A 17,641-nucleotide genomic window follows, 5' to 3' on the forward strand; every position below is an offset into this window, starting at 1 on the left:
TTGTCATTTGAGCCCCTGAACTAGGCTCTGCATGTCCCTGCTACACACAGGGGAAGATCGCCAACCAGACAATCATCTTGTTGAATACAAAGAAGGATTGTGGGAGTTTAACAAAAAATCCAGTAAGGTTGTGTGAAAATTAGGCTGTAGAATAGGTAGGCTGTTATGTCTCGCTAAAATCTGCTTTTGTGTGTCTTGCTCTTCCTGATGTTTATCCTATATCATTCTGTTCTATGGTTGACTATTGATCAGTTAAATCTATTTAGGTTCATTCTCTGTAAAGTTCTTTGAGAAATGCTTGTGATAAAGGGCTATATAAACAAACTTGAACTTGAAAATTCATAACTAGTGTCTGATGACTGACTGACTGAATGTCAGTGGGAAAAAGAAAAGACTGTCCACAAACACCTCTCACCAGCAGGGAGAGAGAGAGAGAGGGGGGGGGGGGGGGAGAGAGAGAGAGAGAGATAGAGAGAGACAGAGAGAGAGAGAGAGAGGGAGAAAAACCAACCAGGTGGGAGAGGATGCGTACATGCGTGTGTGAGTGTGTGCGTTCTTGTTTGTGTGCATGTGCGTGTGTATTTGTCTTTGTTCGTGTGTGTGTTTCTGTGCAAGCAGAGTATGATAAAAAGGGCTGGACTGAATACTTGGGCACGCGCGCGCACACACACACACACACACACACACACACACACACACTGGCCCACACAGCAGCTTACAGCAGCTCATTGTTTAATCGCCCCTCATAGCGTGTGTAAATCAGCACAGAGACCAACCATATGTTTCGCTCCCTCCTCCTCTCCTCTCTCACCCTATGCTGGGCTTTACCTCTATCTGTGACAGATGGTCGAGCTGCAGTTAACATAACCAGATTGTTTTGTCATGGATAAACTGCACAATGACTGTTTGGCTGGGCCTTTGCTCTTTAAGAATCATCCATATGTCTTTGGTCTCTGGCCCATTAATTACAGTATAATTACATAGACTTAGACCACTTAGACTAATGAATGTAGACAAAGACCTTTCTGTGACCTTTGCATACCTTACTGTAATACTGATTGCATTTCCACAAGCATTTCAGAGCACTTCAGACACCATTTTCTACGCTTTGTAATCAGTAATTTGTGTCCTTGCATATCTTCTGAGAGAAGGGACATGCAAACCTTCTGTTTAGTTAAAGGTCTCTCTAACCAGCAGGCCACTCTTACAAAATGCATTTCTTCTGAGCCAGAATTGATCCAGAAAACAAAAGATTTCTGCCTTGAGGAACAGTCCTTTAATCTAGCAGCTATCGAAGGAAACACAGATGGAGAAAAAACAGTGGAGGTGTGGTGGTTTATGACTTATATCTGACTGCACTGTGTTGTACTGATGTGATGTGATGTGATGTGATGAACTGAACTGGACTGAGATGAACTAAGCTGTGTTGAACTGAATCAACCTGAACAGAATTGCATCAGGCTGATTTGGAATAGAATGAACTACACTGAAACAGCAAACTGTACTGAGTAGAACTAAAGTGAACTGCATTGCATTGCAATGTGTATTTACAGTGTAATTAGTTTACTGTATATTGGATTTTACTGTACTGTTCCCTCCAGCGTGAGTGTATAGTATTAAAAAACAGTTTAACCAATGTACTGTACATATTATCATATTCATTATTCTATTTGTTCTGAGCTGTCAGCTCGCCTCTTGTATAGTATTATACTATTGTGCAATCAATGTACTGTCTACTTTACATTGTCTTTTCCTGTCCCCTACCTCCAGGACAGCTATGTAGTATTATACTGTAGTGTAATCTTGTCCTGTTCCTACCTCCAGGACAGGTGCCTCTTGCTCCATTTGCTCTGGGGGTTCAGGCTCCGTCTCCTGCGGCCCATCGTCCCTTCTGCCTCGGACACATCAGGCAGCGAACACCTGGGTGTCTTCATGAGGCCCAGAGTGGCTTGGTCTGCAATAGAATAGAATAGAATAGAATACTACTTTTAACAGTCAAGTGTAGTCTGTAGTAATTGCAGTACAAACTAACAGCCAATTACCAATTAACATAGCATTACTATGGTATAGTCTGCGAAGGCAGACAGATGGAAACTATTAAGATTAGTTAACACATCAATACAGATTATGTCTAACAGGTGTAAGTAGATGGATAAAGTCTGTACACCCATTCCACCACCGTAGTTCGACATCTGTGTGAGAATTGCAGCTTCAAAAGGAGTAACATTGTCAGTGATGTTGCACACTTACACACAAGCACACTCACGCGCTCATGTGTGTACACGTGCACATACAAACTCACTCACTCAAACACACTTTTTCCCTCTCTCTCTTACAATGAAACCACACCTCAAATGTTGCGTAAGTTGAACATTTTTGTTCCATTGGAGTTTCTCCAGGGATGCTACACTAGTTTTGTCATTAGTGCGTGTCAAAATCAGTCAGAATCACAGTGATGGGTAAGCAAATGCATTATAATATATCATATCATATTTTAAACCTATAGTCATTTACATTTTAATACATTTAGTTACTAGCTCAAAATTGTTCTTCTTTTCTACATTCTAGGTAGTGTTAATTAGCGTAAAGATACTATCTATTTTTACTATCTATTTTATTTTATGGAAATTTATAAAATGTTTTGATGTTGCACACAAATTATAAAACAAGCATTTCTCCTTTTCATCCATTTTTATTTCATTGTAATTGACATCTGTGCCTAAGCTATGCTTCAGCAACGCACCATGGCCCCAAAAAAACAATTGAGCTGAAGCGTATCGTGAAGGTGCTGCACCGCCTCTGGGACGCTTTGCCTCGCATCACGCGGGGCCAATGTGGCTTTTTCAATTAGTTAAAAGGACAGCAAATCAGCACCAGCTGACTTCCATGATGGGGGTTAGTCACTCAATCAGTCACTACACACACTCACACACGCACACACAGCCATAGTACCTACATCCACCCAAAGTGCCAACCCTCCCACGTGACCCCGCCCCTCCCCCCAAACACACACACCCACATACCTAAGACGCCGGTCTCCTGCAGCCCTCCAAACTTCTGCATGGCTTTGATGGCCTTGGTCAGCGCCTCCTTGGTCTGAAGCTGACCAGTCACCGGGTCGGGGGGCGGGAGGTAGCCGAACTTACTCAGCCAATCCTGGAGGGGAAACAGTTGACACAGTGTTGAAGAGCCGCTCAAAACATTTCAAGAGCTCCAAGTATTCCAAGACTCCGAGAACGTCCACAACACCTGTTCATCTGTAGTGTCTCTGTATACTGTGTGGACCGTGTTCTGGAAGGGCTTTGGCATGGCGACAACTGTGTGAGTGTGTGTACGTTTGTGTGTGTTATGCACATTCCTGAAAAAAGCTTGAAAGTGTTCGTGTATGAGTTTGTGTGTGTATCATCTAAATTAAGTCTTCATTTCCTTAACACTGGAAGCTAGAGAGATAAATTTTCTTCTTGAGTCAATCATCTTTGGCCCCAATTACAGCCAAATTCACCCCTTTTCTTGTTATAATTCATTCATTCTCCCTCTCCCTCTCTCTCTCTCTCTCCCCCTGTCTCCCTCCCTCTCTCTCTTGCTGTTTATCTTTTGGTTCTTGTTTTCTCTCTCTCTCTCTCTCCTCTCCATCTGTATCAGGTGTACAATCTGTACAATCCATCTAGATATCAGCTGTACCCCCCCTCCTCCATGATCAGATAGCCAGTCAGACTTGGTTGATTTTAAATGGGTTTTTGATCAGCTCTCATCAGAGGTGAGTGACACAGATCGATAGCAAGGCATCCCTCCTCTATCGACGACTGGGGAAATTCCATTAACTAAATGACTTAGCTCTTACACAGCTCTCTGTTGACTGATATTTGCCTCTCCATCCTTGGCATTGCTAGCCCAGTGTGGGAAAAGTTTAATGGGGAATTGAATTGACCCTAAGTACCATCGAGGAGGATGAGCAACGACATCAATTTCCTGAAGGAGTTTCAAAATGTAACATCAGGGGTTTGGTGGCAAAGCTCAAAGCTGTGTAAAGAGAGTACTGTTGGGAAGTTAAATTGTCTCTAAGTCACAACAAGGAACATGAGGAATGACATCAATTTCCCAAAAGAGTTTAACAAATCGAAATGGCACTTTATCTCAGTGGTTCCCAATGCAGGCCCTCAGGACCCCAAGTACTGCTGGTTTTTAATCTAGCCATTTAATAAGGAATGATTTAGACCTGGGATGCCAGGTCAATGCAATTAACTACCTGGTAGGATAGAAAATCAGCTGTACTCTGGGTCCCGAGGACCAGAGTTCGGACCCTCTGCTTTATCTGGTATCGTTAATAACTCCTCCCATGAAACTCCCCAATTCCTAATCGAAATTGCAAAATGAATCAGACCAAAACAAATTCAACAAAGTCTGTATATGTATTTGCGCATTTGTACAGTGTGTGTGAATTGTGTGAGTCTGTGTGCATGCACTCACACGTAGGCAAGGTGAGGGTGTCAGACTCAGATCACAGTGTGAGACAGAGAAGTGTTCTTGTTCTCCATAAGCAGGTTGTGTCAGTGCTGGATTACATTACATCTGCACTGTCTCTACAGAATCATGACTCTCCGTGTTTAATTTCAGCACCTTATCTTTTAATGGCCTGGTAAATGTCCTGGAGACTGGCCAATGTTCATTTACAAATAAAACGATTCTGATGTAACTGCCCCTTGTGCTATTAAACAAGGCTCAGTGCCTATGTTGAAGCCTGGCTTGGATAAGAGGAGAGGAGGGTGGATGAGAGCTGGTGCATGATGGGGGTTATTAAGTGGGCATCTCCCACCACAGACGTTGAAATAAGCCCACAACACCTCCAGAGGGCTCAGCAGTGTTTTTCTTATACTATTCTCACACATCCGATGATTACAAAAGAAATCAGAAAGGAATTAAAATAAAACAGAAAGAACTGATGATAAAGCTGAGTTCAGACCAGGATGTCAATGGAAGTGATAGTTGCAAATGTGAAAAAGAAAAATTGGAAAGATAAAAAGAATGGCATTAAACAGCTGATTCAGAAGTCTGACAACAACATCAACGGTTCAGTGTGATGCTGCTGACAGAGGGGGGGGAGGGGAGAGTGCGGTCCGGGCCAAAAGCACTGGGATTCTGGGATACTTTAGGTTATGCTGAGCCGGGGCTTCCAGAGGCACATTGAGGTTCAGCAGCCACCAAATAAACCCAGTCCGCTTTCCAATGACTGATGGGCACGTCGGTACTGTATATTGAACTTTTTGGCTGGATTTACAGAAAAATAATAATACAATACTTTATTGATCCCCCCCATAGCAAACTTTTCTTTCCACAGGGAAGTCAAGGCTGCAGAACAGCAGGTGCTGGTAAAGATTCAGCGTCTTGCTCAAGGACACTTCACCAGGACCAAGTGAGAAATCAACGTGGGGGCTTGAACCCAGGACCAGCTCACCATGCCCCCCTGCTACTGCAAAATATACCTGATTCTTCACTGTATGCAGTCCACATCATATGGGTTTTGATTTTAAATTAACTACACAAGGAGTACGAAGCTACGGTATGCATATCTAGTATACTGACTAGGTGCTAGACCTGAACAATTAATCTAAAAAAAATTGCTCGCAGAGGCTGCAATTAATTGCTTAAAAGAGAGAGGCGTCCAAAATTGATTTCTAAAGGTGTTTTAGAGCTCCAGGTAATCTTTGATCCATGAATCAAGTACAAACTCCGCCAAATGCGAGCACAACTCGGTCAAAAAAAACCCTCCTTAGGTGCACGGCCAAAGTCAACGCTGATGATGGCTTATTGCTGAAACGCGTCCGTCGTTTGTGCTCTATAGCTGCCCATTCAAATATATGATAAAAGGACATTAAGAGTGCTGGCTTTTCTTTCTCCATGAATCAAGTACAACATTTGTGAAAACCTTTCATCATACTCAAAAATACTTATTAAATCCTGCACAAAATAACTGTTTTTTTCAAAGTTTTAAAAAATGTATGACGAAAAACTTGATGATATGAATCGCAGTTTAAACCGCAGTTGTAATATTCTGTCAAATAATTGCAATTAGATTTTTTGTCAATATCTTTCAGCCCTTGGTGCTTCATAAAAATGCAAGACAATAAAATAGAAAAATGTACCAGCACTCTACACTTGCATCCCTTAGAGGATTACAGCCCACAACATTTTGACCACAACTGAACTGATTCACACAGACCAGCTGAGGTTGAAACCACTAAGGGAGCATCAATCCACAGTGATATCTTTTTCTATTTTAAACCAACTAAAGATGACTGTTGGTTTATCGCAGAAAAACAATCCAATCTGGGTCAGAGAAAAAGTTTTATTTTCTGCTCCTGCATCTAGCCTTTGTGTTAAGACATATGCAAGGTTACTAAGTGACAGTTTGATATACTTGGTATTTCCTCCCATATAGCAGTCATCAGTCTAGAAAAAAGAAAAAGCTTACTCACGCTTAAATGTAATCGTCACATTTTCACATTTCAAGTGTTAGGCATACTGCTGAAGTGCTTTGGACCAAAAGTTCAGCAATAAACTTCTTGGCTCTAAGTGTGGAGAGATTTTATCTTTTCTCTGTATTATACCTACAGCACCTGAGCAAAGTTTGTCCAAGTGAGCAGCAGTCATCTTATTGAATATTTGCAGCACTTCTAAATGCATACCGCATACCTGTGCCTCAGACATCAATACGTACATCAATGACACATAATCATCATTGATGTTGAAAAAAACCTATGTTACATTATATCTAAACTTTATGTTTATGTATAAATAGATGTCATTTAAATGGCTGTATTTGGTCACACTGGATTTCTAACAGAAAGAAGAGATAGGCAAAAATCTGCTTAAGGGCAGAGAGAGGCTAAAGAAAGAAAAATTACAAATTTAAAAGAGATAGAGAGAAAGAAAGAAAAAGTTGTATATGATGAAAAGACAGAAGCTGCCTGTACAGTAAGTTCATCCCCTCTAAATCTGTGATTAACTGCAGTGTGAGGGGGCCGATGCAAATGGCTGAAACTCCAGTCTTCTTTAATCATTCGTTATTAACACACCGACTGCACAAAATGATGTGCAACACTCTGGTATTCCCACATTCTTGTACCCCAAATGATAAGTTGTATTCAGATTTTGCCTTTGATGCTACAGTACTGAGATGTTTGTCTCAACAATCATATCTCCTTTTGTAGAAAGGCCAAGTGTTTCAATTACTGCGTTGTGTTCTGCATAAGAGTGTTGATTCTTCTACTTTCTTGTCCCAGAGCTGTATAGCAGAACCAAAAAACAATGGAGCAAAACAGGCAAAGGGCTATGAAAGTCAACCGCTGCTCCAAGCAATACAAATCAATGTAAATTTTTGTAAGCTTTATTCAGGCAGCGATTAGAGAAAGGAAAACAGACAAATGATGCTCAAGATAAATGCCAAAGGACAGTTAAAGTAATCTTAATAAAACTATCCCTCCATCTGTCAGGTAACAGCACCTGTGAATTTAAAACATAACTCTGTCTGTTTAAATCTCATGTCGATGCAAAAGAAAATGATCTAAACTCATGCTTTTTTCATACAGTTTTGATGCTACCTTGGCCATTGTTTCAGCATTTCCTTGTTTACTCTTTCAAGTCATGGAAACACTGAAAATGAATGTATCGTGACAGGGTGAGTGTCAATGCAAGACGTTACTTAGGGACAATAGGGTCCAGGTTGAAAATGGCTGAAGTTATGCTTTAAGATCATCTTAAGTAAACCTTCTAAAAGATAAAAGCCTCTTAAATGTAACATTCTCTGAGAGGTACTTTGTCTTGAAGCACACTTCTACAGAGTTTAGTCTGTAGCTCATGCAGCATCTTACTGTATTGCCTTTGAGGAAAATAGCTATGAAGGTTAAAGTTGTCAAAGGAGTGTAGGAGCCAAACAGTAGGGAGCAAACAGATGAGGAAAGTAGCATCATTTATAAAAATCTACTTGGATTTCATCTTCAATTTGATCTTCACATCATTTTTCAAATAGTGAGTCTACCTGATTAATTAAAATGACTTTGACAAAGTAGAGCTGCGCACTCACCTTTCTTCTGTAAGTAATGAGTGCCTCAAGAGCTTGAGCACACATTAATTTGCTTCTTTGCACTGTAAATGACCAAAAATAATCCAGTCATACCTCAATGTTATCTTACTTTGCAATGGAGTGGGATCCTTGCAAAGAAAGCAGTCTTTTCTATTGTAAAACATCAATACTCGCTCACCTACAAATTCCTTCAGGCTTGTGCACATCAGTTGACACAGAACTTTTTCATTTCAAGCTCAAGGTTTAGAAATAACTACAAAAAAAGCGAGCTCAGATTTAAACTCAGTCCTTTGGAGGGCACAAACGGCCACTGATTCATACACACTAACAAAAACTGAATACAATATAATATGTGACAATCCTGTTGAATGAAGATGACGGCTTCCTACTTTGATTAATTGTGTCTTCCTGGCTCATCTCGCAGTACAATTCGTACACCCAGCCAGATGTTTGGATATTTTGCACCGCTGGCTGTACAGGGATATAAGCTCACTGAAACTCTATAACCTACCTTTTTACTTGGGAAAGTAAAGTTTGCCTACGGACATATTTTTTACGCTCAGAAATCTTCATGATCTGGAACTTTTTTCAGAAAATACAGCAACACTTTGACTATTTTGTCACTAACGCTTATTGCCTTATGGTGATTATTCGCTGGAGTTTATCCCCCTTTTGATTTACCACTAAATGTAATGAACAGGTAATGTACAGGGTAAAGGTAAATTAGTTGTACCCCGTATCACTGAGTAGAGGTAATGAACCAAAAGAAAGAGGTAATCGCTTCTGACTTCAATTCAACTGCTCTAAATAAGTCAGGTGTGCATGTGTAAAGCATCCTCTCATAATGCCAGAACTAGGCCTGCAACATTCTTAAAATTACTTACTCAGTCTAACCAACAGCCAAAAAACCCTAAGTATTCATTTTATGACGATATGAAATGGAGAAAAGCAAGCAAATCTTAGCATTTGTGAAGCTGTAACCACCAAATGTTTGGATATTTTACTTGATAAATGACTAAAACGATTATAAAAATTCTAATCGATTAATTTTCTGTCAATCGACTCATCCATTAATCGACTAATCGTTTTAGCACTAGCCATAACTTCTTAAGGATAACTCTGAGAAAGCTGTCATTTTTACATCTACATCAAGTATTACATCAAGTAATACTTGAAAGTTTGTCTGCCTCACTGTCCTCCAGCTGTTTTGTTTGAGCATCTTTGTGTCTGTGTGTGTGTGTGTGTGTGTGTGTGTGCGCGTGTGTGTGTGCGTGTATGGACAAGGAGCAAGGTCAGTGTTCTGCACTGTCAAGAATCCCAAACCATCTCATCTATCTAACTGTCAGGATTGCCAACAGATCACAAGGGATACAGTGAAAGTGACTGTGAGCATGTGTGTGTCAGCATGTGTGTGTGGCTGGGACAGAAAACCTCACTGAATACCTAAACGAGGACAGAGAGAGAGATGGGGGGGGGGGGGGGGGGGTAAAAGAGAAAAGGAAAGACAGAGAAAGAGAAAGAGCAAGACGGAGAAAGAAACAGAGGGAGAGAGACAGACAGAGAGACCTCTGAAGAGAACGTTTTTTTGGAGTTTTAAGATCCACTTATCCTCAAGGGAGCCTTCTGTTGTACAGCCTTGTAAACATCAAACCAAACCACAGGCTCTGATTTCACACACCACAGAGAGGGAGAGAGAGAGAGAGGGAGAGAGAGAGAGGGAGAGGGAGAGAGAGAGAGAGAGAGGGAGAGAGAGAGAGAGAGAGGGAGAGAGGGAGATAGTGTGTGTGCGTGAGTGAGGCATGAGCTGAATGAGTAAGATCGACAAAAAAAGACACACATACACACACACACACACACACACACACACACACAGACAGAGAAAAGGCCTCCTTCTAGGTTTCCTACTGACAAACCAAAGCAGACAGATCCAGTTGATCCTGCACTTTTCTTTTAGTTCTATAATGTTTCAAACTTCAAATAGACACACACACACACACACAGTCACTTGATTCCCTGATTATCAGCCCTTGTCATGCCCCCCCCCATTCCTCTCTGTCTTATCTCTGTCTCTGTTTTTTTCTCATCCCTTCATCTTCCTCCCTCCTCACTCCCTGTTTCACTCCCTTCCCCTGCCAATTCAATTCAAGGTATCCAATAATTCACCTAGTAGTTACTGATAGAGTGATACATTTTCAGATAATCACTCCCAACTCTCTCCGTCTTCCCATTCCTACCTCATCCACCTTTCTCTCCCTATTTCATCCTCCTTTCTGCCCAGTGTTGGGGTTTGAAAGCATTTCACCGAATCCGAATCCTTTCGAATCCCTCATCGAACCTTTTTACATAATTTGTTGAAATGGGACAAAGAAAATTTCATAAACACAGCACTCATTAACTTTTATGCGATGCTGCGATAAGAGCTTTTTCTTCACACTTGTGCCCCTCTTGAGGTCGACAGAACTGTGCCACAAATATTGCATTTTGCCGTATTCTCATTTCATTTTGTGAAGTGTTCCCACGCTTTTGAACACTTGCGTCGAACCTCCATGTTGACAAACAAACACACTGGGAAGTGGGGACCGGGGACACAAGCATATGACATCATCTGGAGGGACAGGGGATTAGTTCGAATTGGGGATTTACGAATCCGGGTATTTTGCCAACGGAACCCAACCCTGCTACTACAGAAGGTGAGGAGCGCTGCAATGGGTCCTCGGTGTTGAATGGATAGGCGCTCTTTGGAAGTGGGTGTCCATTCAGTAGGAAAGAACAAAAAATATAGTCCAAGGCACTCTGTCTCTTTCCATGTTGGTTCAATGTTTTTAATATTCTTAGCCATGTAACGAATAAAGGCTTTTTAACTTTTGGAAAGAGACAGAGTGCCTTGGACTACACACACACACACACATATCACAGGCATGGCCATACAGCATGTAATTGCTTATTTATCATGTGACTTCTGAGCAAATGTGTTTTTCGGAGGGATGGTTGACCAGATATTTCAGTATTAGTCCTGCTGTCTTTTTGGTACAGTGCCATCCCCCACAAAATGCATTGCACCACACAAGTATGCGAGAACATTCATTTACATGCACCAACCCCTGCAGACACGCATATATATCGGTCCAAGATAAAGAAAAACAGAAACAGTACCTGCAAACGCCTACCTAGCATCAGACCAAGACCTGTAAGATCTGTCCAAACATCAAAGATTATGCAGAGACTTTACATTGACTTACAAATGGAGACAGATGCGTAAGACACATGTAGCGTAGGTGTAACGTTGGCATGTGTTTTAGGTGTGATGTACATGTAGCATTCACGTAGCCTTGGCTGACAGTGTAAATCACACCTGCAGTGCATCTGCGCTGCACTAGATTTATTATGTACACATTCATGCGTTTGGTTATCTCCTTAGAAACGTCTCGGTCCGGGAGCCTGGGGTGTCAGTCAGCATTTGGCCTGACAAGTGCAGTTAAAGTCAATTATCTGACAGTCCAACCGTACACAGGATTCATGCAGTTACATACCGCCTTAAAACCAGGTAAAGATTAGTTCATTCAAGTCAGATTAATCACACTCACCATTTAGACACAAACAAGCTTTAATTGCAAAGTCCATATACTGTCCTTTAGATACAATCTGTAATAAGTAGTGTATGTCAGTGTCGCATGGGTGTTTGAAACAATTCTCAAGTTCCAAAGCAGTCCGTTCAAATTAAACAAAAAAATCCAGTTTGTATTTTCCCAAAGTTCAATCAATCAATCAATCAATCAATCATTTGCAAGTGTAAACACCTGCTTTGAAAAATGGCCTAATCCCAGGCTCAATAACAGTATTGACAAATATACTCAAGAATTCTTCACCTACATTGCCAAGACCCCAAGTAAAGTTTCTGTGTCCTAATTTATAATTGATCTTTATTTATAAATGAGCTAGCAAATTCTAATGCTATGGAATGCATTGTGTGGTGAACAGATCCCTCAAGTAACTAACCCTAACCCTATATTAAAAGGTGGATTAGGACTAATTCAACCTAAAGATATAATTTTCACTGCAACTACAAAAAACTGCTGATTTTTAGCTTCTGTGAGTCAACAAAACTTGAATGAATGCAATTGCCTTTGGCTGGGTTAAAATATCCTACAAATGCAAATTGTGAATTGTTATGTCAAATTGGCAAAAAGCAGCTTCACAAATGTATGAATCTGTTTTCATGATTACCACAGGGATCAAACAAAACAAAAATAGTTCTACATTGGGTTCAGGCAAACGAGCGCACTGCTGGATGGATGCTACTGTCTCCATGCACAGGATTTGCCCGACAGCTTTCATATTGCTTGTACTTGTGTAGGTAATATTGTCATCAGATTAGGACATCAGAAAATTACCTTCGGGCCTTGGCAAGCTAGGTGAGCCATTCTCAAGTGTACTTGACAATTTGTATATTGAGCCAACAGTCATTAAGCTTGCCACTATGTTTTGATTGTGCCGTTTGGTATCATTTAAATTGGCTGTTGAAGTGTTTTCAGAGCCACAATCAGCACATTGTTCAGCACATTGTCTTGCTCCCTGTCTGTGCTTCTGTCAGTGGTGAGACGGGAGTATTAATCCAAAGAACTGACGACAGGCTCTGGGTCCATCCCATCACCTTACTGTCCCATTACAGGCTCAATATAGGGAGGCCAACGTGACTTTTGGTATAGACTTTCCTACTATATAGCATAAATTACAAAATATAAGCAAACTATCCTATGTACCGTTCTGGCTTCCCAATATGTCATGGGGTTTCAGGATATGTTCCCACTTACAGAATCTGAGGGCAATACAAACACAAATACAGTTTTGATGTCTTGAACATCGCAGAGATTGAGTAGAACTTAATTTCCAATCATACACTTGACGCACTTGACAAATTCATCTCTTCCTTTCCTTGATGTCTCATATATATCGATAAAATGAGTAATAGTTTTTTGCATTATAATAGCTGCAATCAGGTGTAAAACACCATGTCAATAGTAATTCTACCCTTGCCTATCTACCTAACATTAGCATACCCGTATAATAGATGAAGGTTTGGTTTGTCCCAGTACATATCAAGCGAGAACGTCCAGGATGGCTGCCAAAGCTGCCAAAGCCTGTCTGTAGTTATGGAAGTCACTGGGTAATCAGACATCATTAATTTGTTTATGATGCGGAGTGTACAAAATTTAAGGGGACTTCTTGGCATCAATGGGTAGCCCTGCTGGCATAGTTAGCAGCTCTATACCGGATGTGGATTTTAGTAAGACTTCCACTTTACCTCCCTATTGTCTTCTCAAGCATGACATCATTTTTAGGCCCAAATGAGGGATTCCGGATCCCGCCCCCCTTCAGTATAACGTGAAAATGAATAAAGGTGTAAAATGATGTTAATGCCTTATACTGTATACCCAAAACTAATATTGAATATTTTGCTTTCGGAAGGTTCCTCTATTATGCTTTTCTTTCTTCGTTGAGGTGAATTCTGATGGACTTTGATTGCTAGCCATAGTTAGCAATGTATTTTCAGGCTGTTATAGGCTGATCAGAAGGAGAGAATGCCAAGTACACATAGGCTATACTATCTGCTACAGTGTACAGATACTGCTGGCTTTTGACAATCTATTTTCATTTTACCTACCAACCTTCTCTCTCTGTAATTTAATATTGTGGGCCTACTACCTCTTACTTTGAAAGACTCCATCAAATAATCGTTTGAAATAAAGCTGTCATACCTTTGTTTTGCTTTAACCATAATGACAAATTAAATAAAAATCAGAAAAACAATATAGCACTGTTTGCCCATACCTTCCCATGTGGCAAGCTTGTACTTAGCACTCTGCTAGTTTTCATTGGGTTTTTTTTATCAAGGCAGGTATGCAGATGTGCAGACAATACTTGGTAGATCATTATCAAAGTGGCAATGTTCGGATAACAACATGAACATATGTCAAGTGTAGCGCAGACATTCCAGGGACGCATTTCAAGTATAAGATTTTGGTGGAATATTAACATCATATTCATTCACCTGTCCAAAAACATACACACACAAACACATACATGCACATTCTCTGTCTTTCTCTCTCACATGTACATGCAAATTTTCCATGGGCATCTGAGTTTTTTTTAATTTTTTGTTTCTCCTGTTCTGTGCTACAGTATCTAGAAATGAAGGAAAAAGTCTTCTCTCTGTCTCTGTAATCCTGAACCCTGGTCACTGTAATCCTGTTATACAGTAGGGACTAAAGCAGCAAAGTAGCTATCGTACAAATTTCTTATTCTATTTTATCTTCCTCTCTCTCCCTCTACCTCTTCCTTCTCTCCCCCTTTCTTTCTCTCCCAACTCTCTTTTTCTCTTCTGTTTCCCTCCATCCTCCCCCTCTCCATCACCCACACCCCGACTCCAGAGCTGCACATTTGTGCTATGCCTCATACATATACTGGCATGTCCTGATGAAGAATAAGAATAGGAATAATATGCCCCATATTGAGAGAAACACAACCAGTACAAAGACAGAGAGAAGGATCTATCTGTAACTGATTTTTTTTTTTAAACAACAGCACTTTTCATTAAGCAATTTTAAAGTTCTAAAACAACGACAAGAAAAACTTGTGATGATAAGAATTGTAGTTCAAATTGCGATTGCAATATTCTGTCAAATAATAGATTTTTTGTCAATATCTTTCAGCCCTAACATAGAGACAGTGAGATAGAAAGAAAGACGGATCGAGATAGAGAGACAGAGAGAGTGAGAGACAGACAAATACAGAGGCATAGAGCCAGAGACAGAAACAGGACAGGGCCTATAAACAGTCCTTGAACAGAGCATTCAGTATTTAGCTGAAGTAGATTCTCTCTTCCCCCTGTTAACAGATTAGTCATTCCAGCGTCATATAACACATCCTGTCAGATGGGACTAATTCCCTTTCTGATTCCCCAAAGGTCAAAATCCACCCTGCCATGACCACAACAACCTCTATGAAAAGCTGAATCTGTTGTGTCCCCCTGCTCCTGACCTCCTCCGTCCCACAATGCCTCTTTCTGTTTTGCCCTGAAGAACAGCTGCTGAGTCCCTTCATCTTCAGCGTTATTGGGAGGAAATGAGTCGCCGGGAGACGTTCAACCTCGCGACCTCAACGTCTCTCACAGGGCCATGAAGGAGCACTGGCCATTATAGTGTTTACATTGTTCTTTACTACCTCAAGGATGAGGTCAGACCTGTCTGTTAAAAGGTTATGAAGCTGCACTGGATAGAAACAAGTTAATATAAAGCAGGACGAGACAGAAAAGAGTTTATATGAAGTAGCACTGGACAACTGCAGGGATAAGGTCAGATCTGAACCTCCATGTGTTAAAAGGCTGGGAAGCAGCACTGGGAGGAAGAGTGCTAACACAGTTCACTGTTTACACTGCTCTTCTGCACTGATAAGGAAGACCTGATCTAATTACATGATACATTCCAAAATGGTGCACAATACTGTCCCAAAGCACACAGACACACACACACACAGACACAGACACACACACGATTGACATTTGTGATAGAAAAACATTTCCTTGTCCACCAGAAGACAGCCTTTAAAAAACAGTCCCCAGATGTGGATGTGTGTCACATCATACAACACAAATCCTCCTTATTTTGCTCTCAGCTAAGGAGATTTCTCAAAACCATTTTTATTCAAAACATCCAGGGAATGTGTGCAATAGCAGCAGAGATGCTATCGTTCTCCAAAGCAGCAGAAGCAGCTTCCCATTTTATATCAGCAGCTTAGTCAGAGAAATGGTTTACTTAAAGCATTACACAGGGATGATATATCAGGCAAGCAACGAAAGCTTGTTTAAGTGTGTTTGACTGAGAAGCTCCTGAAACCATTCCAATGCCAGACTTTGAAAGTAAACACAATTTAGTGAAGAAATGAAGGATTTAGTCTCACCTGTGCAAACAGATGAGGGGAATGAGGGAGGATGTGGGAGACAGAGAGAGAGTGAAATTGCAGGTGACATGCAGGGACGGTTGCACAGCCTTAGAAAACACGTTTAATCGAACATAAAATTGGAGCTGGATTGCCAGGCAGCAGAAAAGTGAGAATTAATCCTTGCCTCGATATTATCTGTCTTCTCTGATGCATTTCCCTCGCCTTTCCTCTCACTGCTCAAAACCGAACGTGGCTTCTCTCTCTTTCACAGTTTCTGTGTATGTATAGGGTTGACGTATCGAACAGTTTGTACCCACTGTCTTGTCATTCATCAAAAAGTTTTCCTCGGCAAATTGTCTGAGACAAATGCTCAGAATCGGGGTCATTTTCTTCACGGCCAAGTCTAAAGTCAACTACAGGTGCTGATTGTATTTTTCACTGATGAAAACAGTTCACTAATTCATCTAGATTTCCTCCACAATAATCTATAGAATGATTTATTTCGCCCTCTATAGTTGTAAATCATATAATCTTACTCTTCTCTTGTCTTTACGTAAATCATCTGGACAAAATAATGTCTTCAATCTCAATCTCAATTACACATCAATATTTATTTTCTGGAAAAGTGAGGCTTATGCCTTATTATTGCTTTTGGGAATTTAAGTTTATTCTACTTCTGCACTCGTAAATTGAAAATGAGATAAATGCCTAAAATGTAAATGTAATGTAAACCTTGCTCAAGATAAATAGACCTTGAAGGCTCATGGATCCCTTGTGTATAGCTGGTTAATGTTGAGTGTGTAAATGAAACATACAGCACTGCTGTGTGTGCACTACACTAACAGCATGTGTTAACCCGTGGGTCATGCATAATCCAAGATGTGTGTGTATATATATACGTATATATGCAGTATGTGTGTGTGTAACATGTACACATGCACACGCGCCAGTAGGCATGATGTGAGGGGGGATAAGAAGAAAAAGTGGAATGGAAGCCCAGTGAGAGAGGAGTATCAATTCTCCCTTCAGAGGATAGAGAGGTTCCACAGAGAGAATAAGCAAGGACAGTCGGAGGGTTGGTATTGACTATATACAGTGGTAACATCTGTTCAAGGTCTGAACTACTGGATGACTGTTGCAGTGGGTCTTCCATTCTTCTCAATTATTCTGCTATTATTCTCCCTTTTTCCTTTTGTTCTATTCAGTACCTTCTTCAATATTGTTCACCTTTCGCATTTCTCTCTATTTTTAGTACTTTCAACTTCTTTTACCACCTTTCTATGGGACTTCTGGACTATAAACTGTTGTTTTCCTACACTCCTGAGCAGTGAGGCCAGAGTCCGGCCCAGGTCCAAAGAGTCAACCAACCAAACTGCTGAAACGTCGGACAGGGAAGAGAGCAGGGGTGAAGATGAGAGAGAGAGAAAGGAGATTTAAACCCTACCTCCCATCTATTGTCATGGGGAACGTGGGGTTGCCAGAAAACAAGATGGATGAGCTCTCCAGCTTGGTCAGGACACAGTGGGAATATCGGCAATGCAGCTTTATCTACTTCATAAAGTCCCTTGGATCACCCTGGTGGGTTTTCAGCTGGTGCGAGTAGACAGAGGAGAACAGAGCGGC

The 17,641-nt window shown here is 40.9% G+C and overlaps 1 protein-coding gene across 2 annotated transcripts in view; it reads right to left on the reverse strand.

The window, feature by feature from the left end:
- LOC139923813 (matrix metalloproteinase-17-like) overlaps positions 1-17,641 on the reverse strand; it is a 101,107-nt gene that overhangs the window by 50,413 nt on the left and 33,053 nt on the right. For both annotated transcript variants that reach the window (XR_013507115.1, XM_071914681.2), the window contains exons 2-3: positions 3,024-3,156; positions 1,819-1,954 (exon numbers count right to left, since the gene is read on the reverse strand). Coding sequence is in view for 1 of the 2 variants with exons in the window: in XM_071914681.2 (XP_071770782.2) it covers positions 1,819-1,954; positions 3,024-3,156 (269 nt within the window). In the remaining variant the exon portion in view is untranslated. The remainder of the gene's footprint in view (positions 1-1,818; positions 1,955-3,023; positions 3,157-17,641) is intronic.

The sequence above is a fragment of the Centroberyx gerrardi genome, chromosome 2 (assembly GCF_048128805.1).
Source record: "Centroberyx gerrardi isolate f3 chromosome 2, fCenGer3.hap1.cur.20231027, whole genome shotgun sequence".
Lineage (NCBI taxonomy): Eukaryota > Metazoa > Chordata > Actinopteri > Beryciformes > Berycidae > Centroberyx > Centroberyx gerrardi.